At 36.4% G+C, this 25,043-nt stretch overlaps 1 protein-coding gene across 4 annotated transcripts in view; it reads right to left on the bottom strand.

The window, feature by feature from the left end:
* Positions 1–1,539: 1,539 nt before the first annotated feature.
* MINDY2 (MINDY lysine 48 deubiquitinase 2) overlaps positions 1,540–25,043 on the bottom strand; it is a 39,396-nt gene continuing 15,892 nt past the window's right edge. Inside the window, exons 5-11 of one of the 4 annotated variants that reach the window (XR_010072453.1) lie at positions 24,275–24,377; positions 23,561–23,703; positions 14,559–14,582; positions 14,090–14,263; positions 12,560–12,733; positions 10,478–11,141; positions 1,540–9,109 (exon numbers count right to left, since the gene is read on the bottom strand). Coding sequence is in view for 3 of the 4 variants with exons in the window: in XM_063346030.1 (XP_063202100.1) it covers positions 11,022–11,141; positions 12,560–12,733; positions 14,090–14,263; positions 14,559–14,582; positions 23,561–23,703; positions 24,275–24,377 (738 nt within the window). In the remaining variant the exon portion in view is untranslated. Of the gene's footprint in view, positions 11,142–12,559; positions 12,734–14,089; positions 14,264–14,558; positions 14,583–23,560; positions 23,704–24,274; positions 24,378–25,043 lie in introns of all 4 variants that reach the window. The other 3 variants (XM_063346031.1, XM_063346030.1, XM_063346032.1) reach the window with 3 other exon arrangements.

Below are 25,043 nucleotides of genomic sequence, written 5' to 3' on the forward strand. Positions count from 1 at the left end.
GGGTGCCACTAGCTTCCAGCTAAAACTTCTTTAATTGTCTCCTTCACTAATATTGAATTGAAAATCTAGAAATCTAGAAGCACCTTTGCTAGCTCAGGAAAGAGTAGTACCAAAAAGTACAGGAACGCTCATGGGAGGCCTAAAGAAATAATTTTGCAGAGTTTGCTCTTTATGTATGGCAAAGCTGTGGCAGAACTCTGACAGCTGATGTAGCCCAGACGCCCAGGAATGCACTCTGTTAGAGTGGCCGGGGAATCCCATACACACAGCCTTGTTCGGGGCCACCCACAGCCCTTCGCTCCTGGTCTCAAGCAAAAGGGATGCATTTTTTTAAACCTTTTGGGTTTGTTTAATGTTGAATGGCCTACATTAAATCTTCCTTGACCAGGCCCAATCAGAAGTGTTAGGTTGTCAGTCCGAGACATGTTTGTCACCCAGTCAGCATAAGTATTTAGTTACAAGGCTGTTGTTCAGCACGTGAAAAAAAGAAAAAGTGCAAGTCTAATCTACTACCCAGCTTTATCAACTTGGGTAGTTACAGAAATGAACAGAGGACCTTGCTAACAGAACTTAAGAAGAGCTTGTAATTTAGTATTTGTTCAAGAGCTGTAAGCTTTCACTGGTTGAGATTGTCTTTTAAAGAATGATTTAAGTTCGAAATTTGCAGGTGAGAGGCAGTAAGTGCTGCATGTGGATCTCTGCCACCCTGTTAGAGTCTGTTTGCTGTGGGGAAGAACTGCCAAGTATCTGCAGTGTTCCAGAGGAATTAAGTAGCAGAAAATGAGTTAAACTAGACTAGGTTTGAGGAGTAGCCTTTCAGGAAAGATGGGAGGAGAGAGAAAGTGGGTGTAACAGCATTTTCTGTAATTAATTCTTTGTGAACATTGGCAACTGCCAAATATTTAACCAAAAGAAATATGCTGTATCAGCAAATATGTCAGGCCCTCTTTATCCAATAAGTAACTTATTTTGATGCACTTGATACATCTCTCTTCAATTCTTAGAAGAAAAATCTAGTAAGTTCAATTTACTGTGGTTTTTTGCAGGAATTTCCAAGAGAAAGGTCAAGTTAACAGAGGGCATTTTAAAAATTACATACCCATGTGGCTGCAGTCTGTGCTTCGTTAGGTGTGACAACACCTACAAAATAAATATCTGCTGTAAGATGAATTTGTAGGGGCTAATGGATCAGATGGGAAATATGAAAGCTTATAACCTTAAAAGACAAAGCTATAGAGCAGTACAAAAATAAAACTTGAGGTGTGACTCGATACCTTGCCTACAGTCAACAGGTCTAGAAGCACGTTCTACCTGTTACTAAGTAATATCTCCTGGCATTTTTTTTGCTTAATTAAATGAAAGTGTGATTGTGCATATGTAGATATTTCACTGAAATTAAAATATTGAAATAAACTAGGATGATGGGAAAAAAAAAAAGGTTGAAAAAATATTGCCAAAAACTTTGGATTTATAAAACATTTAGATCAACAGAAGTCCATCTTTTTTCTTCCAGAGCAAGATTTTTTTTTTTTTAAGGATTTCATCCAACTGTCATCACTAGGAAAGAACTTACATACCTAAATGAAATGTTTATTTAAGTTTGCTCACTTAAATTTATTTACATACAATGAATTTCAGAAGACTGTTAACCGAAATAAATCTCAGTAGGGTAAAGACCTTAAACTACAGAGAGGCTGAGAACTGGAGACACTTTTTAAAAAGTAACAGAGTTTAACAGTTTTTCTTTGTGATACACAAACAAAAAGGGGTATTAACATACAGAACTGGACTTCTCTGAAAATTATTTAAGTGTTCAAAATCATTGTTACAATTTACAAGGAAAATGTTGTTTCCTTATAGTCTTTAAAAACACATTAATACAATATAAACAATTAAGGCTTTTAAAATGCAAAACATTCAGTAGTTGACCTTGTAAATGCCGTTACAATGCTGGATAGGGGGTAACATCATGACAAAAAGGATTTCAGTCCCATACACTGGTACAAACGATGCCGTGCGACTAGAGTTAATCAGGTCATGCACTTTTACAATACAGCTTCTAAAAATTTAACTTCTCCCCTCTGTTGGTAAATCTACAGGAGCTTGTGTTAGCTTTTATTTTTGCATTTCCTTTTAAAAGCAGATACCGAAATCAAGGTAAGCCATTAGGTGGTAACAGGCTCACAACTGATCAAACGCAGCAACTGCACAGTTGTGCTGGCTCTAAGCACGGCATCTTGAAGACATTGCTAACATGGAAATCTTTTGGAGCCTTCCTAAAATACATAGGATTGGGTTTTTTATTATTATTGATAATTTCATTGTCAAAAGACCCAGTCAAGACAATTAACATGGTAACAAGTACTTAACACTGGAGAATTAGGGGCAACTTCTTTAGGATTCATTTTTGTATGTTTCATCTGTAGTTTCTTCTAATAAGCTTACATATATATGTAAAACGTGATTATCAAAAGCTGTACAAATAATAGCTATGCATCTATTCACCAGATAAAAGGATAATCAAAAAATCATTTGTGAAAACTTTGATAAGAACATCTTTCGCTAAAAGCTGTAATATGAAAGATAACCCAAAACTCTGTCATTTACCATTAAAGCTCTGCCAGGTTATTGTGGGCGAAGGGATGCCAGTGGTGGTCTCTCCCTTACAGAGCAGGGAAAGGTATTTACATTCTGTGACTGTGGAAGAACCAGTGCTGGGCAAGCAGCAACAGGTGTAGAATTTATTTCTGTGGGATGGGACAAGATACTGGACATTTTCTATTTAAGTAACACTATCACATTTTTTGAGGCTTGACCTGTAAAGAGTGATTATGCACTGCAAAAATATAGGGCAAAAACCCACTCAGGAGTGACACCATTTGTCCAATACAATCTGGCAGCAACCTGGGGGGAGCATTAACAGGTTTCCTTTTGCAGCTACAGACTGTGTCGAAACCAGAATCCAGTTTATTGACTGTCTGGGCTGTAGCTGTGACCAGCCGCACTCTTTGGCATAATCTAACGGCACTCGGCATTGCCAGAGTTACCAAAGTACAGGTGGAGAAACACGCAGTGCAACAGATTTGTCTCTTGAAATTATTCTACTTATGGCCACTTTTTCTAATGGGTTCTCAACAGCTATTTTTGCTTGCCAGACACGAAGAGAAAGCGTGTAAGAAATACAGAAATGCAAGCACACTGCTGTAAACCGAGCGTATGAAATGCAAACACATAATTATTCTAACTATTCATGATAAAAAAATGCAAATGCTGAATTATAAGTAGTTTAAAAATTCACAAGCAGGTTCATTGGCTCACTGTGTCTGCAGTGGTCTTGAAGACAAGCAGCTACTATACTTTTCCAAGCAAAAGAAGGACTTTATTTCCCCAGCAGTAATTTTTTTCCTACAGTAAATACAACTCAAGTCTAGCAGGGCTGCAACTGGCCGACCCCCCCACTGTTACTTACTCGCCTCACATGGAGTCTGTCAGTCTGAAGGCCTTCACTAAAACTCAACTGTAAACAAAACTGGTAATTAGTACAAACCAGCTCCTTTCGGCTCTGGTTAATCTGCAATAACAAAAGCCCTAAAATTAAGAGACCAGTTGATGCCCTGACACCAAAACACTGCAGAGAATATGAAGTTCCATTGGAAACGGGCATAAAATGCTGAACAGGTAACATGCTGAAAAGCTAGCAAAATCACAGTTAAATTCAAAACTGAGATTTCCCCCTCCCCCCCCCCCCCAAAAATGCACAGGATAATCTAACACTAGCTTTCCTCTTAAAAAAAAAAAAGAAAAAAAGGTAGAAACAGCATAGATTGAACTTTCTTATTTGGTCTAAGATTTTTCCAAAGCCTAGTCCTGCTCATCAGCTTCCTCTGCACCTTCGGAAGCTCCAGCCACAGCCAGAACTACGGGCGGGTGTCTCAGTTCTTTCTCCCAGCTCTCTGCGTGCCTGTTGGTAATTAACTATGAAAAATTTAAAATAAATTACGAAATGGCTTGTGTAAGTCTACACTGAAATGCTGTGCTTCTCCTCATGGCTGTACCTGGCAGCATGAAGCTGGACTGGATATTTAATAAAACAAGATTTAGGACAAGCATTAAGTATCGCATTGCTGCTCCGAAAGCTTCAAAGGATCCCAAGAGGCATCCAGCCACCGCTAATTACTGCGGCTGTAAGACAGTTCACAAGAGAATATAGTAAAAGCTCAAAAATGTTGCACTGTTTTGTTTAGAAATAATTCTTGTCCTAATTTTTGTTAAATCCTTCCAGTGAAGTTTCTACAGCATGGGTTTGGTACTGATGGCGCAGTTTGTTAGTTCCAAAAGGTGACTGCAGCATAAAAAGCTAAATACACCGTTCTCTTACAAAAATCAAATGTTAAGGTATTTGGGTTTTTAAAAATAATATGTTCCTTATAGACATACTACAAGACAAGAAAAACATTGTGTCAAATCATTAGTTCTTCAGAAACTTTTATGCATTCTTTAATTTCCCAAGACTGAAAGAGACAGTATCACAAAGAACATTTCAAGGTAGTTTCGAAGTCTGTTAGGAAAGCAGTTATTAGATCTAATTTTCTGTGGTTCTTTCACAGAAAGTACGTGCACTTAAGAGCATGGGCAGGACTAATCAGGCTAGCTTTATTATAGCTGGCACAGATAATAAATTATAACACGGACTTAATCAAAACACACACTTGGAGTTCATACGTTCCATGGAGAAGCCCATCTCGCCCTGTCCTCAGTATGAGAACTGTTGGCATCAGCTGTAGATGGCACAGTGACACCTGGTTAAACGGCATTTGCAGGAAGGGAACGGGGGCAGCAGCTGGCAGCGCCTTTCCGCAGCAGCTGGCCAACACGGCCAGTCTTCAAACTCCTGCCCAGTCTCTATTCAGTGAGATGCAACCTCTAACAGCACTAACCTTTTCTTCTATCTGATTTTATGATCTCCATTAACTTTTATAACTTACCATTGCCAAACAGAATGCTTTGGCAATGGTAAAAAGCTTTATTTAGAGTTTTCCTTTAACAGTTGAACAGCTCTTGTGTTTAAAAGCGCCAGAGCTGGTAAATGCGGGTTTGGTCAGGGTTGTTTCTGAGTCTGAAGGCAGAAGTGTGAGTTTCTGGGCGCTTGGCAGTGTTCACTGGATTACAGGCATAACCATGAGCTCATCAGCTTCGCAGACTGGACCACATAAGCAAACCTTAAGAAAAACTATTCAATGCAAGTATTAATGACTAGATATGGCCAGTTCGTATAAAGAGAAAAAAAAAAAATCTCTGTTTTCCTATTGTTATTTTGGAGCTCCCCAAAACAAGAGATGCCAGACCCAAGGATGTACCCATTACTCAGCTGATTTAAGTTTACTGTCACATTGGTGTTTCTTCTCATTGCAATTTTGACCCTTTCCTTGCATCTGCCAGTGAACCACAACAAAACTCAACGGAAGGTTTCAGACAAAAATACCATCTTTTTCTGAAACACATTTAGAAGAAATCTTAAAATACTAAACTACATCAGGTGAAATATTCAAGACTGTTTAGCATAATCTGAACTTTGAAACTTACAGCTAAAGTTTTAACTCAAGAAATCTGTGCAAGTTTTACAACTGGCTTCAACAAGAAGAGAGAGGCAGACCCAGTATCACCTTACTCCACCCAGCTCCGATGGAGAACTGAGTTTGTATGAGCTGAAGGCATCATCTCCTGAGACACTGGGAGATCCCATCTCGTGTTTCTGAGTTTCACAATAGGTATCAAGCTGGATGGGGCCTAAACTGAAACTGGACCAGCACTAAAGGACAGTTCTCAAGAGATTAATTAGAAAAATATAGAACTTCCATGAATTTTTGTCCCTGTCCAGGCCCAAGATCTATATACATTTGGCATAGTGTTTGACTCTACCAAACAAGCGTTTCACTCACTTTTGGCCCCAGCAAGACTGTTCACCACACCACCACTGGCTTCCTTCACTGCAGGACTCAACCAGTGATGGGAGCACTTGCAGTGCCTTATTTCATGTTTCAGCAAGAGATTACATTTACAGAAACAGATGCCTTTATTGTCATCATATTGTTACAACAAATTATTTTGCAAGCATACTGTTTATACTTTTCAGTTCATTTGAATACTGAAACTTATCGGAGTTGTTCCCTATGGATTTCCCAAACCTAACAACATTTTGCTGAATATTTTCTATGCTGTCCAATAGAGGTAAACATGGGATCCTGACAACTTAAGATAATTAACTAGATAGTTAAAGTTCTCAACCTCAAAAAACAAGGAATTGCTCATTTGAACACATGAAGCTTCTCCACGAGTGCCGGTGATCCTACAAACCAGAAAAGGAACTGCAAGGGCAGTAAAGAACTTCCAGGTTTCAGCAAGTTCTCTAGAGCCAACTCTCCAGGTCAAGAGAGCTCACAGTGAAAGAGCTGACAAAATGACCAAAATAGAACAGCAGACAATTGACATTTAATAACAAAATTTTGAGTTATTAGAGGGTCAGAACAGCCAGTCTTGACCTAGAAGCATTATGAGTGAGGAACAGCACGTACAGGGACAGACACTGCCAACCCACTATGACATAAGTCATTACCTGGGCAAGAAGATCTGGCCACTGCATGCCATGCTACAACTATTTATGTCTAAAATAACAGCAAAATTAAGGACAAATCCCCTAAACAATCTCAAGAGGTGGTGTAGGGACTTTTATGTTCCAGCCTGTCTCCTCCTCGGCATTTCCCTACAGCACTTCTTCCTCATCAGAGCAGATGACAGTTGAGCTTAAATATGTTGCTTTTTTACTGGACAACTGCAAGAACAAGCTGTGAAGCAGCAGCAGCTGTACAGAAACACTATGGAAACAAACATCAAAGAGACTTCTGTGTAAATGGTTTTGTGTGAGACTGCATCAGGTCTTCCTACTTGGAACACCACTGCTGACGGACTAGTGCTGGGATGCTGAAAAAAGAGGAACTGCACGGAGTCACAAGATAATGTGCAAATGGTTCAGTTCTGGCGTGTGACATTCGCTCTCACTGGACTACAGGAACATTTTTCAGTGTCAGATTTTTCTTGTTACTAAGGTCTTGCTATCACAGCATAGATGGAAAAAACGCGAGCATGATATTGCAACCAAACTAAGGCTTGTTAGCTTTGCTTTTCTCTAATATGCTTTCTAATGAGGATACTACATCAATTAACTTGCATTTCCTGAGTCACCTGCCATTTAAGGTTACAACCTTAAAAAAAGTCTACTTTTATTTAAAATAAATACAGCTCTTAATTCAGTACATTGTATTTAAGGATGTACTTCGTATAAACTTCAGCAATTGACTATGATAAGCATCCTAATGGAAAGAAAGCTGATCTAAGCAACGAGCTAGCTTTGGGTTATAGAGCTACTGTAGCTGCAAAGAAGAAAGGTTCACTTGAAAGTACATCAGCTTCACCTTTTACTCACGTATTTCCTGCTGAATACACCAAAAGATTCAATTTCAAGAACTCAGATTGCCTTTTATTACATACTGGAATTTTCTTTTTCCAAGAACTTGTGTATACAAGTTTGAAGAAACATTTGACAATAACGTGAATTACCAAAGGAATGTTGAGATTGACTGGCAACCCAAGGCAAGTGTACACAGCAGAGCACGTGCTTCACTTTCAGCTCATGTGCCCATGATCCACCAGAAGAACTCTGTGAAGACAAGCTGAACACACTTTATTAGATTAACTAGATGGCTAGCTACAAGGTGTATTTTTCTGCATTGTGTTTCAGTGAATTTTCAGGAATGCTAATTTCATCCTCTGGTGTTAAGAGTCTTCCTTTGGATCTGCTTTGTTGAGTCACAGATTCCATAAAAGTGTCACAAGAAAAGTGTATTTGAGCATTTAAAAAGTGCTTTTTAGAAAAAACATTTATCGCTATGGCAGTGCTCAATTTTTGGCTAAATTTTAAGAATACTTGCATTTAGCTTTTTTTTATTTCACAACTACAATGCAACAACAACAAAAAAATATCTATGATTCTGTTTTCTGTGCTAGCTTTTATCTAGTGGAAAACAAGTTCTACTCTACTTTTCTGGACACTTTCAAATATAAATTATGCAGCTATTTGGAGCATGTGCATGCGAAGTTGTATAAACAGATTTAAAGTATAAATCTGTACCCTTTTGCCAGAATAAGACCTTCAAAAAAGAGGCATAGGAATAGTCAGAAAGAGACATAATTTTTCTGGTACTCCATGAATATCTTGTAATATTGTTTTCCAAGCTCACTATTACAATAAAAGCAATTCTGTTCTGTTTTTTTGATCATCATATAATACCAACTGTGACGGTTGCTTTTGGAATGGTTAGTCACAGTAGGGTATAAATTAAGCTTCCAGATGTGTTTCATTTTGGCTATTAACAAGCTCATCTGCTTGTAACTTTTGCCACTACCAAGCTCAACTCGTGCAGAACAATGCCCTAGATTTCAGGAATTCTTTACCTTTTTCCCAAAGCTTCAAGACCTGTAAAGAAAAAAGGATATTAACAGAAAACTGTTTGCATAGCATGCCTGTCATCTCAAATAACCTGAAACCCTTCACTCCTTTATTGAAGGAGAAACTGAATTATCTGGGAGTTCAGACTTCACGATGAGCACTGACATTTAACTCTTCTTCCTTTGTGACCAAATGACAATATTACTGTAACCACAGTATATCAGGTTTCAGGCACTTCTGTCTGAAACTGGAAGTGTTACATGAATTCTTCTAATATGAGCAAGTATCTCAGGCAAAAAGATATACTCAATAGCCACAATGCCTATTCCAGCTAAATTTGTTCAAAAAGGAATTTAAAGTGGCAATACTGTCACTGAAAATAATAAGATAACAAACACTTAGCTCGACATATTTATTTTTCAAGGTCAATAAATAAATGTAAATACACAATTTTGGAAAAATCTTAGTAACAGAATGTTTTTAAACAACATTCTGGCTTAAAGTCTTTGTTATTGACACTATTGGAATATTTTCTGATCTGCTTAAAGTAGGTAAGTCATGTTGGTGATCCTCCATCGCATTAATTTGTTTGAAGAAGTTAGGCTGCTGCAAAGGAAAAAAGATGTCAACCTTTGCCTTGACATAGAAAATTACTTGAACTGCAGACATTAAGTATTAAAATTACTTTTCTGGGCACGACTTCTAGAGAAATTTTTAAATTTACAGTTTGCGTATTAGAGACCTCCTACGGTTCACTACTTCATTATTATAAAAGGGAAATTGTAACAAAAGTGGAAAAAACAAACGAGAAAAAGGCATGGAAGAAAAAAGTGATACAAACTGGCCCTTTAGTTAATAAGACATTCTTCCTTTATCTGTCTAATTTTCATTCTAGGTTTGTAACAGATTCATTGACTGCTTCCCATCACTGCAGCAAGTCTGCCTGAAATAATTGTAAAGCAGCTTTTTACCAGTGACACTGTGTTTAGACACCCTCTCTCTTACAGACATTCTCCAAAACCCTGAAACCAGGAATGTCACATTCCACCTGGCCGCCTTAGCGTTCCCAGATTATCGCACTCTAATGCACTTACCCAGGCTTAGAGCATAAATACATAACTTGTCCAGGAGAAGCAGCCTTTTTCAAAAGTATCTACAAATTGCTAAATAGAAATTTTTATCAAAAAGGTTCAGCAAGAAGGTAATTGTTACTGATTTAATGGAAGTGGAGGAGGATTTGTGGTTCCCTCAAAATTCAGCAAGTATTCTTTTTCTGTATTCTATAAATACTACAAGACGCAACATGTTTATTTGGTTCCCATAAATTAGAAAAATCTGGTTTCCAAAAATTCTAAATTAGTGATTTAAAAAACAAAATATTACACCTGACCACCTTGCCAAACAACCTCAGAGAGCAGCCTCGCTTCTCTCCCACCCTTCAGAAGTGTGCTTTTTAAGGATACATCGTTTATAAAACAAACAAAAAAGTGTGTTTTTTAACTACAGTACACCTGCTTAAATATACAAGTGGACATGTTAACGTCATGTTAAAGTTCAAGGTACTTCTGGAAAAAAGGCAGATAGTTAGTTATTTTAACTCTGCATTCTTACATAGAATAATGATTATTATAGACCTTAGTTTCCTCTCATCATTCACCTATCATATGGAGAGGTCAATAAATAAGAACTTATCTGGTCCAGTTTACCTACATGAGAAAAAATACTAAAAGAAAAGGAAGTTACCTATAAAATTACTTGTTTAACCCTGATAACATCTGAGTTGCCATACCCAGTTTGTAATTGCAAGAAAAGCAAACAATAGTCATCTTGCTTATTAATAAATGCCCCGTTTTCTATGACAATTTTTTGTCTTATGCCTATCAAGTCATGTACTCTTGGGGCAAGAAAGCTGGCCAGGAGGTGCAATGATAGCAGTAACACAGTATAAATCTGGGTTCAAAAAACCGAACATACCAGATCCAGAAGCAAAGAAATCTGGACACGTCGAGGAGGCAGTGCCCAGCTGTTATTTGGGCTCTTGTGTCGTGAAGACTATACCCAGCCTAAGATATAGTTTCATACCATGTAAGTAACACAGGATTTTGTTGTGCTAGTGTACAGACTTCAGGAAAAAGTCTTACACAAAACCAATCACCTCCTTTGTTTATAGTAGAAGATAAAATAGCTTACTAACTGATGTAATGATTAATGGATGTCACTATGACACAAAACTTGCCATGATTTGTGTGTTCAGCTACAAGGTGCAGTATTTCTTATGACTAACTCAAAGCACAGCCGCATCCAACTGTGATTTGGAATTCCATCTTGAGCAGCACGCACTATGACTTTGAAGAAAGTCTGTATGATTGTAACAAAGTCACCCATCCTCTCTGGAAACGTGAACAAAATCCATGGGGTAATCAGGCACAGGCGGCATGTAACGGGTTTGTCTTCCTTTTTATTCCTTGTTTTTGCTTCTGAGGACATGCACTTGGCTCCAGACTAAATCCATTTTCTGTTACAAGAGAACACAGCTATTCTTCTCTTTTTCTCTCTCTTTCTCTCGAGGCTCTTTACGTTTGCGTTCATTACTCCCAGATTGTCTTCCACTTGCTGGAGAAGCAGCACCTTGCACCTGCTATGTAGAAAAAAATGAAATGTTGAACAAAACAAACGTTATTGTACATGCAGTCTGAAGTATCACTCTATGTTCAAGTTCACAGACAGAAGTTTAACTATTATGCAAACAGCAGAATTCAGGTTGTGTCTTTCTATATAAATACTCCAGAACTGACACATAGCTACTTAGGTCTAAAAACCGAAGTCAGTTGAAAATATATGTCAAGTCCTGCGTGTTCCTTCTATTGTGTCCACATATTCAGATCAGTTGTTTTAATAATAAAATTTGGCTTCAAACATTTTCTGGCACTTCTATATTACTGTACTGAATTTTTTCCTAGTTTCTTTTTTAAGAACATAATCCACATTTCAGAAGTTGCAGAGTGAAAGCATTAGTTTTGACAGCAGATGCTAGTGAAGAACTTGTCAAAGGGGTTGCTATACAAAGGCAACTTAAGTTTTGTTAATTCATCACCTATTCCAGCTGTTATCCATTCATAGCTGCAAATGAGCATGCTGTTAAGTCCTGTTAAGCAGGTTCTTCAGTTCTGCCTTTCCACAGCCAGCAGTAGTAAATCTTTATGTGGGAGGTAGCTACTGACAATTCTATTAAAGCAATAAGCAGTGGACAGAACACAATTTTTAATTGTCAAAATTCTTGTTTCACTCTTAACAAGCACATCAGTTAATGATTCTGAATTGCTCCAGACCATCAAAGATTCAGCCTTCATACAGATTGTTTTTTACATATTTGTAAATAAAAACAGTTTTAAAAGTCTGCAGTGGTTAAGAACTCCTTGAATCCAGAACACTAACTTAAATATTGCCTCTTGCACACACGATTCAGTTATACAGCAGTTTTGTATATCCATGTACATGAAAAACGTTTTCCAAGCATTTTGAATGCAACCGCTTATGGGGATGGGACAGAAAGGTGTACTGTGAGAAACTGTTCGTTTCTTAATTTAAAACAGGACTGAGTAGATTCACGTGATATCTTAGACCGAAACAACTAAAAATATAAAGCAACAAACTTCTCCAAGAAAAGATATAAAGACAAAACTTTGACTACTATCAAAAAGCCTATTTGAATGCTATTTTGCAAATAATGTAAAATATTAGCTAATACAATCTTTGTAACCGTACCTATTAACTCATCCCATCACTCCCACTTAAACAGTATGAATGAAACCCCAATTTAAATACTTTAAAGCAGGCCTAACCTTCTAAGTGGTAGCAACGGTCGTATCTGCATGCATACTCCAACAATTATAGCGTATTTCTTAAGATTCCTTATTCAACTTGTCACTTGCTGCATAGAGTGTAAATGCCAGTCTTATCAGTCTGAAACATTTACAAATGTAGATGTGTCTATGTAACTATTAAGTTAATCCTCACTCAAATTCATGACCGTATTTTGTAATAATGCTTTCTTACCTGGACCTGAGCAGCTGCTTGTTCTTGCTCCTGATAGTACTGGGAAGCTCTCCTGTCCTCCTCCTCCTGGAGCTTCTTCGCTAGCTCTAGGTCACTGATTCCTTCTGGGATCTGCTCCCAGTTAATTTCTTGATTCTGCTGCTCTTGTTGTAGAGACAATGCCATCAGATAATCCTAAACAGTAAACTTATTTATTAATGCTCTTTCACACGGAAAAGAGCCAAGTCATATCGAGTGATTTTTCCAGCATGTGCAGCTACACAGTACCACCACTTTTCTCCCAGCCTCAGAGCTTCAAACACATTTGCCTCACGGAAAACAGGAATTTGTTTCAGTACCTGTTCATAACCTGAGCTGCAGAAAGGCTGAAAACAGCTACTTAACACTTCTCCTGTCACAGTGCCTAGTCACAGCATATAAAACACAAAAGCTAATTATAAACATAAAAGCAATTTTTTTTTTAAATTCCATTACTCGGACAGCAGCAAAAGACAGACAGTATCAGCTCATACCAGTTCTAGGGAGAAGTAAAGATTTTGAAGCTGTCTCTTTGTAATTTGCTGTTTCTAGTTAACACTCTGATTCTGCTTGATAGAGTATCTGTCCCTGCTCTACTGAATAGTGCTAAGAGTACATCAGTAAGCAACACTAACTCCTAAACAGAGGAGAAAATATTCAAAAGGTAGTTTTGGATATATCCAGACAGCAACTCAAGATATTACTGCCCCATTATCTCTGCCAGATTCTTTATTCTACAAGAGATACAGTGCTTCAATTTATTCAAAAGCATCTGCTTATTCATTCCTTTCCTATTATTCAAACAACATTGACGATGAATACTATAAAGATAACTTATTTCTCTCGTTCAGAATATCAGATTTCCAAGGGGCCTGGTCTCGCTATGTGCTTAGGCGTTAACTGCTACATGCAAGTCCTGACTCGGACACATTTTCTGGAAACTATTACATATAGTTAAGAATAACAAATAATCATCGTCACACACAGTCTGCTATGGTTTTTGTCCTACATTTAGCAGGGTGGGCATCAGAAGGCAAAGCTCAGTTGTGACAGTATTAATGAGCTGAAATGAATTTGTTACAGGGGCAGAAGTTTCAGAGGGCTGTTTCTGTTTCCATAGACAAGGCAGATGTGACATTTCACCTAAGTTCTTTGCAGAAGTGGATTCTGAGGGGTTAAAATCTGATTTTCCAAACTATTCCCAATTGGTCTTATTCTGCCTTCCTTGAAGTTACACTAATACTTCAAAGTAGCACTTTTGAGAACCCCAACCTAAGTATCTACAGATTTTTTTTTTTTTTTTATAGTCCCATATATGCATAGAATCATAGAATAGTTTGGGTTGGAAGGGACCTTTAAAGGTCATCTAGTCCAACCCCCCTGCAATGAGCAGGGACACTATACATAGATATGACTAAAAATTAGTACTAATTGTTATATATAGTCACCAGCAAACTTGCGACACAATAAAAGTCACAAGAAAAATACAACAGAAAAGCAGAAATCCAGTACTTGATCTATTTGATCCTGCTGCCCTCTGTAGACAGTTTCAGGGTCTGACGGAGGCCGTAGGTGGAATTCAGAATCACAGAAGTTTCCATCGCCGTCCACATTGTGTAAGCTTTCCCAGACAACTTTCTCTTCTGTAAGAAAGCCCTGGTCTGTCACCAGCAGGTAAAGCTGACCCTATGCAGAAGAATAAAGAAAACCTGTAAAACTAAAAAAAATATTTTTTACAATCTGATATAATTAGCAGAAATAATCAGCTAATGCAACTGTTGCGTTCCAGTAAAACATTCATTTAGATTTTTTAGCAAGTTTAAAATTTAAATGAATCGGTATACATCATTAAACCACCACAAACTAGTAGTGATTGCTAAATTAACAGCCACGTTTAATTTCTGTATTACATCTTGTAATTTTTTCATGATTAATGAAAGTTCATACTGACTAAAAATTAATATAAAACATGAATATATACCTTGATAATTCTTCGGAAACACACCTAGGAAGCATAGTTCAAGAATGGCAATGTAAATTTTAAATCCCAGGACAAATGACATTAAATTCCAAAGGCAAGATCTGGAGACAAGGGGATCTTTCCAAACAATCCAAGGGGCATTACCTCAAAATGACCACATCTTAGACTTTGAGGTTTAATTCAATTGAAAAAATAAAAATAAAACGCCCAACAAAATAAATTTAAGATTCTTACTATCGCTTGTCACCAATAACTGATTTGGTTGCATTTCAGCCTTTTTACAGTTACACAAGGCCACATTTCTCAATTTCAAACTCTGAAATTATAAAACGGGCTGGTCTGGGAGTGAAAGAGACAATCCTAACAAGTACAGAAGCCAAGGTACAGGAAGGATGAAATGCAAGCTTAGGCTGAAGGAATGGGAGAGGAGCTGAAATCAAAGGGAAATCACGTAAAAGGACATGGTGCTGCATGACTGAGGGACAGCAAAGCAGCACAGAAATCCATGTTTAAATTTCACGTTAAATTAGATTTTAATCTTATCCTACCCTTTTAGAATTATACTCCAAGGCAAGAATGTTATTACTGACCATACAGCACATTAAGACTGAAGCTTCCGTTAGTATTACTGAACGTACCAGACCAAGATATTCAATGCAAAACTTGTTGCAGTGTTCTAGCTGTAAAAATCAAAGCAGTTTATTGTGACATCCACGAAAATTTGCTATTTGTAGTACTGCAGCACACAAAGGGTTCTCAAAGATGACTGTGCTAAAGATGTACCAGAACACAACAGGCAGCTCCTATTCTAATGATTTAATAGGCTGAGCAGGCAAAAAATGAAAACATCGCCCCTATTCAACAAGTACCGAGCTAGCTTACTGATTTCTCTTCAGTCATTAAAAGACTGTCTATAAGAGATGCAGAAATTAAAATCCGATCTCGTCAATCCTACTAAGTTTACAGCCATCCTTTCTGCGGCTGGTAGGTCATACAACATAACAAAAACATTATTTGAAAATTCACATGTGTCGATTGTTTTAATATTCCCTAATACCACAATATGCACTTATACAAAAAGCCAAATAGAACAGATAAAAAACCCACAAAGGACACTACTGTATGTTCAAGCTTTGGAATGGCAGTTACCCCAGCACAGGTGGGCTCACAGACATAAATACAATTGCCAGCAACAAGCCTGATCACGTAACATGATCTAAGGAATCATCTTTCCCTCAGAAGCCATGTGAAAACTGAACGCTACTTTTGATGCTTAAAAATCACCCAAAGAAAATAAAAGGAAAAAACGTCACATTTCCAATTTGCACAGAATACCTATTTTACAGCATCTTATACATAAGAAGTCTTTAAAAAAATAAAAATCAAATAACAATCTTTAAGGTAAGTGTATTTGAACGTTTTAAATTTTACTTAGATTCAAACAAAACCTAAAAAGAAAAAAGCGAGTGTCAAGTTTCCCTCTATTATGCCATACATTTTGAGTTACTTTTTAAACAGCTCATAAGCAGTGTAGCTTAATAATAATACTGAAATAGGGAAATGTTAATGCTTTCATAATCTCTCAGCTACTGTAAACTGAACTTTTCACACACAAATATTAAGTCATACCATTACCTTTATGGGATTAGAATCTAGTATCTGTCATTCAAAGATATTTTAAAGCTAACATTGTTTGAAATAGAGAATGGTTTCAATCTCAAATAAAATTCACATTCTTACTTTCTGTTTTTAAGACTTCCTCAGCTGAACTATACCTGAACACTGATTTAAAAAATGTCATCTCGGAGTAAATTAAAAAAGAAAACATTTTAATACAGCTCCCTGAGGAAAGGCAATAAACTGCATTACGTATCGCCATATTACCTAAACAATACAATTCCAATACCAATTGCATAGTTTAAAACCATGCTGTTTCACTTAAGCAAAACCTAGCAAACCAACACACACAGGCTCCCTAGTACTTGTGAAGAGACGGAGTTCCTTTTCCCTTTAGTGGAAGAACAACAGGAAAGCACAGATCAGAGATCCAAAGTCATCTCTCTCTCTGTTTTTTATCAAGTGCTCTGATGTCTACTTCACATTAGTATAATTTAATGGAATTTCTCAAAAAACTCAAACAGATTCCAGAGGACTCTCATAATATTGCTAATATTCATGTAACTTTTGGTAATAATTGGACAACTTCCAGTTTCACTCAGTGCAACACACAAGGAGGGAAGGGGAAAGAGGGCTCACAGTGACAGAACCAGTAAGAACTATTAACTGTAGAAACATTTATTTACACTGAACTAAAAAAAATACGAAGGAAGCTTTAAAAAAGGTAAAAAAACAGAATGCGTTTTTTACTTAATAGATCATGGTCCTGATTGTGCATTTCCTTTCTAATCAGGGTTAAAGCTAGAACAGGATGATCAGCACACTAAGGTCATGCAATTAAGCTAACAAATGTACCTAAGTATGGTTTTCAAGTACACCTTGCCCAGAACAATATCATACTCTACAAAATAAATGTATTTCTACCTTCATAAAACCTTAACTGGCCATTTCTAAAGTATAACTGGCTTATCTTTTAGGTTAATTTTTAAATGTATTTTTTTTAAACAAATACAGTATCTCATGGGTTAAAGCTGCTCCCCAAAATACTAGCAGATAATATACAGCAAGAATATCTACTAGTAACTGTTATCAATAGGGAATAAAACAATGAAAGAAAGTCTTGAGTGCATAACTGTTAAGATAAACCGTGCCTACAATAAAGTTATGAATAATTATTTACCCTAAGAATCAATATCCCGATATTGTAGACCAATGCCAAGATTTTATAATTTCACATACAAAAAGCTTGAAATAAAGTTAAGGATAAAAGCAAGATTATTCTCCTGAAGAACGATCTCTCAGTCTTCTGCTTTGCACAAAAACCCCCTCTCTGAAAGGCAGAGATGTAGGCTGCAGGTGATGTTACTGGTTACAAGACCTCATTTCCTGGGTTAATTTCATGACCAGATTAAGTAATTAAAATTAATGCTTTTGAACTGCTTGTTCTGTTGCCAATTACCAAGTTTCCAGCAGTTTAGAAAACTGAAAAGGAAAAACAAACACCTGCCCAACAGCTTCATAAAGTAAAGACAAACATTTTAAAAGCCTTATCCTTTGAAGTCTACATAAGTGTTCTCTTGGACTTCTTGATCAGACCCCTTGATTTTTATGAAGGTGTTTTATTTTGACATGAATGAGTACTATTATTTTGAGATTAGTCTAATCTATCTGAATGTTTTAACTGTTAGAGAAAATTAAGAATTTTTTAAAAAAGCATATACCATTTGATTCAGAGTAACCCCCAGAATTAAAAGTGTACACTTACTAAGAAATGAAACAATATTTAAATGTATTTTTAAGAAGTTATATACATCGCCTCTACTATGTCAAACTCAAGACATCATCTTAAAATCCCAAGGAAAAAGTGCAGTTATTGCTATGAGGTATACTTTGTATCTGAAGAAAAGTCTATGCTGACTTCTGAAACAGAAACCTAACATTTATAAAATAGAAAAGACAATTGCAACACACAGACAGAAGTCCAAACAGATGAGCATCTTGTTACTCTTCAGTAAAGAAAATAGGTTGTATTACAGTCACATCCGTGGGAAAAACCAACTGAACTAACATATTCTTACCAAACTGATCCCCTCTTTACAGTCCTGTTTTTCCTTGATCTAGGGAATTATCATTTGATGTATTTATTATCTGTGCAATGAAAAGCAAAGGCAAAAAAAAACCCCAACAAACAAACATCTTTAACTGCTGAAAATGATTACTGTATAATAACATGAGCCAAGACTACTAATATGCAATTAAAGGGACAGGAAGTAGAATAAGCGACTACTTTAGAAACCACTGAAGTCTTTAGATGAAAATTACTTCAAAACTTTTCATAGTAGTTTCTGAAAAAAAAATCTCTGCCACCATTCTTCTACTATTGTTACTTTACTCGTCAACTTCAGCAATTTTAAAGTGAATGCTGCTTCTAAACTGGAAAAATTAGTACTGAATGAGCCCTTTCCATTTAACTCTTATTCCCAGAGTCAGGAATTTGGAAGATACATAAAAATGGCACAATAGTTAATGGCCTGAAGATTAACTTTGAGAAGTGTCCATATATTGAATTGAACTCGAATATGTCAAGACAGCAACAAATATTTCCAAATACAATGAACTAAAAACGTTTTCCCCCTTTTGCTTTTTCTCTTGTTCGTAAGTCAAATACCCTTTTAAAAATAATAAAGTTTCAAAAGTGTTCTAATACAACTTCTCACTATTACTGTCCATCTCAAAGCCCAAAGTATTATCTTCATCTCCGTAACTACTGTAGAAATGCCTTTTAAATATCTGCTAGCAGAGACTTAATAGGCTTTTGCCTACAGTATATAGAACCACACTGATAGTTCCCTCATCTATAGCAGGTATTCATAATGTTGCTGTATGTTCATAACCATTCCACTTCTGGTCTTGAAAGAAGCATTTAAGAGAAAAAAAAACCGCACATGCTTGTGAGGAGTCACTCCAGTTCTACTTATAAATTCCTTTACTATCCATGAAAAAAAAAGAAAAAAGAAAAAAGATACCCTGAAGTCAATAGAGACACTGGTCACAAAGTGTCACAAAGACACGTGAGTAGATTAACCAGTCTAAGAGTCTTACTAGTTGGGCACTAGTATGCCCAATGTTTCCAAGGAGTTCTTGCCGCTATGCAACAGCAGCCTATGAAAACATTTTCAAAGCAAAGAGACAGGGATTCAGAATACTGTTTATTCACGCTTTCACATAACTCATTTCAGTAAAAGAGCCCTCTAATACAAGCAATCCAAAAGCAAGGTGAAGATCCTTTGATCTGACAATGGAAAGCCACTCTAAACTCAGCATAATTGGGTAAAGCGTTGTCAGTGTTAGTAAATCTTCTATTTTTAAACTGGCACTATGTGGCAAATAATAAATACTGCAAACTCTTTGTAATAAAGACTTAAAAAACAGGTAGTTCAAGTTATACACACAAAGGATGTTATCAATCTCCATGTCTCCAATTTCCACTCTAAAATATCCACAAGATTATCCCTTATTAATGAATGACAGGTCATTCATGAATGACACAGAATCATTATGGTTGGAAGAGACCTTTGAGATCAACCAGTCCAACTAGCAACCCAGCACTGCCAAGTTACTACTAAACCATGTCCCTCAGCACTGCTACATAATATATTTAAAAAGAGAAAATATCTATTGTCTCTAAAACAAGCTCACCAGATGGAATGTGGGAAGAACTCCAATACAACTTAAAAAATTAAATCTGCTCAACAAAGCACCACAAATATTAAAAATGGCTCAATCACAATCATGTAATTGTTGCACGGCAGCAATATACTGCAGAATTAAGGCTATTTGCATTTGTCTGCTTTATTAGAAGAACTGGTATGTTGCACTTTAAAATGTCTCCAATTTATGAGTTTTGCTCTTTGAATTATTTCAGTATCACCAAGTATTTATTTTTCTTAAATTACTCACACCTGCTCCTCAACTGTAAAGCTGATTCTAGAAAAGATAAGCATATAAGAATTTGGAACAGGTTTCTGTATTTCCTTTGAAAAAGCTTAGCGATCTGTTTTGAGGGTTTTTTTTGGGAGAGAGGAGGGTTTGGGGTTGTTTTTTTGGTTTTGTTTTTTGGTATTTTTTTTTTATTTCCTCCAGTAACTGCAGTTAAGATCAACCTACATTCTACTTTCTTTGAAATATAACATACTGAAATCCAAGTCCTTTCACTAAAGTATCGGCCCTCAAAAAACCCCACTGAACTTCACAAATGTCCCCAGTGTACAAGTCACTGTATCAGCTGTAAGTAAAAGCTTCCAAATAGAAGTTTAAGTATTGGCTTCATTATAATGATACTTAAACAGCCTAATGTACCTAAGGGATTTTCATTATAAATTCTTGCTAATTATTCAAAGCGAAAATGTTTCTAAAAATACACAAGTTTTATTATACATATCCAACCTTTATTATATGTTTAATTCCCTTTTGTTTAACTTCATAACGGTTTTGTTTGTATGTTTCCATTTATTTGTTTGTAGGGGGGAGAGGGAAGGGCAATATTAGAGAAAGACAAACAAATTGCATAATTCTTGCCCTAAAAGTTCTACACCTTCATTTTTTCTGGCATACATTCTGTCTTCAGTTTTCCTAGTTGATGGACTTTTCTCCAGAGTCCAGCTACTGCTGACTACGGCTCAAACTGTGAAGTAAAAGAAACTCCATCATAAATCTGCACAGCTAGCATTAAACCTGGTAACAGGAAAGAGAAAAGCAGTTGAAAAATCTCAGCTCTGCGACAACAATGCATTAGGCACTCTTGTATGAGTGTCCTGGAGGTCCACAGATTTTTGGATAGCTAATCTTGGCTAGAAGTCCAAGACAAGCCTATTTCTGACTTCCTTGCTAGCAAAGACTACCTAGGCGTACAGCTATTGCAAATAGCTAGGTAGGATAGAAACAGACAGAAAGGCTACTACTGACTTTTAAAAATAAATTACTAAAGAATTTCTGTCTTTATTGAAAGTATTTCTTAAGATGTCAAATTCTGTAGTGTACCACTCACCAGAAATCCAAGGCAAAATGAACACCGCTGTTTAAAGGTGACAACCCCAGGCACTAGAAGCCTGTAGATAACATGGAAACACCAGCTGCAAGTGAGGTCACCATGACTATGAAACACAAGAATAATGGTCCATATTCCAAAACTTAGCATTTCAGAAGTCTAAGACTTCTCAAAAAGGACAAGATTTAAACCATAGTGACTCAGAAGCACTAAAGCTTCAATACACAACTAACAAATAATACTATTCTTCTAATATTTTGATTTAGTATTTCTTAGATTTAGTTCTTACACTTAAAATTCAGCCACAGATTTTTATTCACTGCTTTAACCTATTCTGTATTATTAATATTGGTTAAGGATATTTAACTCATTTAAGTATTGCATTTTATTTCTTTAAGGAAAAAGGATCTCAACTGAGAAGTATATGTTTACAAGTATGAAGGTGATAAAGCACTGACAAACACGCACCAGGTTTTGGCCTTTAATCTAACACTGGGCTGCAGAAGATGACAAGCAGTCTCCATTCTACAAATAAAATCCCGTATTTACAATTCATAAGGTCAAAGTGATACTCATTGACTGTATTTAGTACAAAGAATACTTTATATTTTAAAATAATAGTACAAAAATGAATAATTTCCAGGAGGATTTAAGTGTTTTATCTGGACTATCCCTTAAAGTAAAAAAGGTTTCTTGCACCTCTAGGTACTATTTGTACCGAGAAAGTACATCTGTACTTCCTAGTATTTTTCTTTTTAAAACAAAATTGTTTTGAGGTTGAGGTTTTTTCCATAATGAAAGCAACCATAAAACAACGTGCAGGCTTGCATGACAAACTACTACCAACTATTGCAAGAGCTAAATTTAGAAAAATAGAGAGAAACAAAACTATACCTCTTAAAATTGTGACATAAATGAGCTTCATCAGGAAATATAACCATTATAGTTTTGACCATAAACAAATATATCCCATAGGTTTTTGGTTTGCTTTTTGTTTTTTAAAATGGAGGAAGGGAGAATGGAGAAAGATCCTTTTATCTGTCCTACTGCTTTAAAAGAGTACCAATGTACATAGATTTAAAACAAATCTTAGATGTGCTCCAAGAAGCTATTAGAAAACCAAATGTGTTACCTGTTTGTAGAGTTAATCATTATTTATCAGGACTACTCAGAACTTTAGCTCAGCTTATACATAGTTATTCAAAACGCCAAAGACAAGCATTGACAGTCAAGATTAACAGACAGAGGAAGAAAAAAGGCCTAGTACTGCCAAATGGAAAAGTCAGTGTCATCCACATGAGGTACAGGATGTTACCATATAGCGGTTCTTTAACATTTTTGTATGTTACACCTTTTTTTTTTTTTTGCATTTATTACCATTATTAATAAATGCAAGTGTACATGAAATTAAAGTCTTATTTAATAAGAGATAACCAAAATATAAATTCAAGAGTTCTATACAAAGGTAAAAACTCATATGTATGTTTGAGAGAAGCGTCTAACTCTAAGTACTATTTGACATTGCAAACCAATGAAAAGTTTACTTCAAAATGTTCACTTTTATCCCTGAAAAGAAGGGAAAGATTAAATCTTAGGAGACAACTTGACCGTGCCACCTCTTTCTACCCAAGTCAAAAACATAAAAATACACTATCATCTTAGTGAAGGCAAAGATGTTCCATAAACAACTGTAAACTTGCCAAGCCAGATTCTCCATTCCATGGAGGAAGGAGTCCCAGAAGCATTAACCAAGTTGTCATTTGCTTTCATATCCTGGCATACTCCTTTCAAATTCTCACCATTTTGCTTCCCCAGTTTCAGATTTAAAAAAAAAAAAAAGCTCTTCCCTAACAAAGGGAACCAATATTGTAGCTCATCTGAACTTCTTATGCTTGGTATTTTGAACACCATGATGGAGCTACTTATGTACCAGCCCAAACATTAAAAAAAAAAAGTTTTTATATCCTCATAAACAAGAAATTAAATAAATTCATGAATCTGATCATTGCCAATCACAAACTGCAAGTAAATTTGAGCCGTGTAAAAAATGTAAGAAATGTATGTCATTATACATAACCACGAAAGGAGTTAATACAGGGAGTAAACTGAACATAAAGAGAAGAGCTACAAGAAGTTTTAAACTGATAATGCATCCTGATATCTAAAACACAATAATTCACAAGTAACATTTGCTACAGACCTTACATTCACCATAAGCCATACTTGCATACAACAAAAAAAATGGAATTTATTTCTCTCTCAAGACAAGGGAAAAACAAGATTTAATTTGAAACAAGAACACAAAGTGCAACAGTAAAGACAAAAATGCTGAATATACCTTGTATTTGGTCATGGTGCTAAAATGGTTGTTCCTGAAGAACACACAAAGCTCTCCCTCCTGGACAGCCGAAGTCAACTCGCACAGTCCATGGTATGTCAACTGTGTAGCTGTATTATTTAGAAATTGCTCAGCCACAAATCCTACAAAAGCAACACATACTGTTATATGTGTCTATTACATACTTCCTAATATATAAGATCTGGTTACAACAGTAATATTTTCCCCTATCTCCTTCCTACTAAGATGCCTCCGTATTGCCATAAATCTAAGGGAACGCATCCAGAGAGGGGAAAATGTTGAAAAGAGTTGAAAGTTCTAAATTTTCTCACATTCAGAAATGCTATATCGGTTTCTACTACTACTGATTTTTTCCTTGTCATCGTGTAGTGTATAATTCATATTCTAATTGTAAGAGATAATACATAGCCAAGTTGAAATCTGAATGCTGCCCACAATACCTTTTCATAAGAGTTCTCTCCAGCTTTTTCAAAGTATATTTAATAGATCAAGAGAACGAGGCTGATCCTTGGTTTCGAAACTGCCCCAGAGAAGTTTAGAAGACAAGCACAGTGCTGTCTGCCTGCCCAGGAGAAGTTCAACAGACAGAACGCAGCTCTTCACACTTGTAGCTCTACATACCCACACACAAAACATGTAACTAAGACTTGATAGGGTAGATTGATAAAGCATAGAAAAAAAAAAGTTACCCACCTTCACTAACCAGTTCACTGTTGTCTGACTGTTTACAAGAAATTATCTTCTCCACCAGCTGATTGTAACTGCAGTTACCAACTGCTTTTACTATGTCAGCAACCTGGAGCAGGAAGGAACAGCATATAAAACAGAGAAGTTGCCTTTGTGAGGAATAGAACACAACAGTAAGCCTATGGCTGTTATTCATATCAAAGTAAGAAGAGTTTTGAGAAAGAGAGGACATTATCCCCCTAAAAATACTAGGCCGAAAAGTTTTATCCCAGACCGTTACACATTTTGCTGTCTCAGATCCCATTTTAAATCCTTAAGTTAACACTTAACATCAAAAGCTGTTGCTAAAGTGGACAGAGAAGAGAATGGGGCATCAGCCAGCTCAGTTGGGCCGGGGAAAGCCCAAGGGGATAAGAGAACAGCAGCTCTCACGAACAAGGCATGAAAAGAAAAAACCTGAGGCAGATTATTCCAGCCAAACTCACCGGTTTCACCCTAAGTAAACAGTACCGGTTTACTGTTTATTAAATAATATAATTAAAACCAAATTATATGTTTGTTAAAGATGCAGTTCTCTAATTGGTTCTAACATCTTCAGTTCTCAAAAGCAGTGACTAGCAAATCAGAATTAAAGAAAGGAGGAAAGTAACCTTGCATTCCTTCCAAGTGCTCCCTAACAAGCTTTCAAAAAACAATGACTGGACACCGTATCTGGCAGCCTCCTACCTCCCTCAGAAAAATTTTCATTTACAGTCATGAATTCAGCACAGAAGGT

The sequence above is a fragment of the Chroicocephalus ridibundus genome, chromosome 9 (assembly GCF_963924245.1).
Source record: "Chroicocephalus ridibundus chromosome 9, bChrRid1.1, whole genome shotgun sequence".
Lineage (NCBI taxonomy): Eukaryota > Metazoa > Chordata > Aves > Charadriiformes > Laridae > Chroicocephalus > Chroicocephalus ridibundus.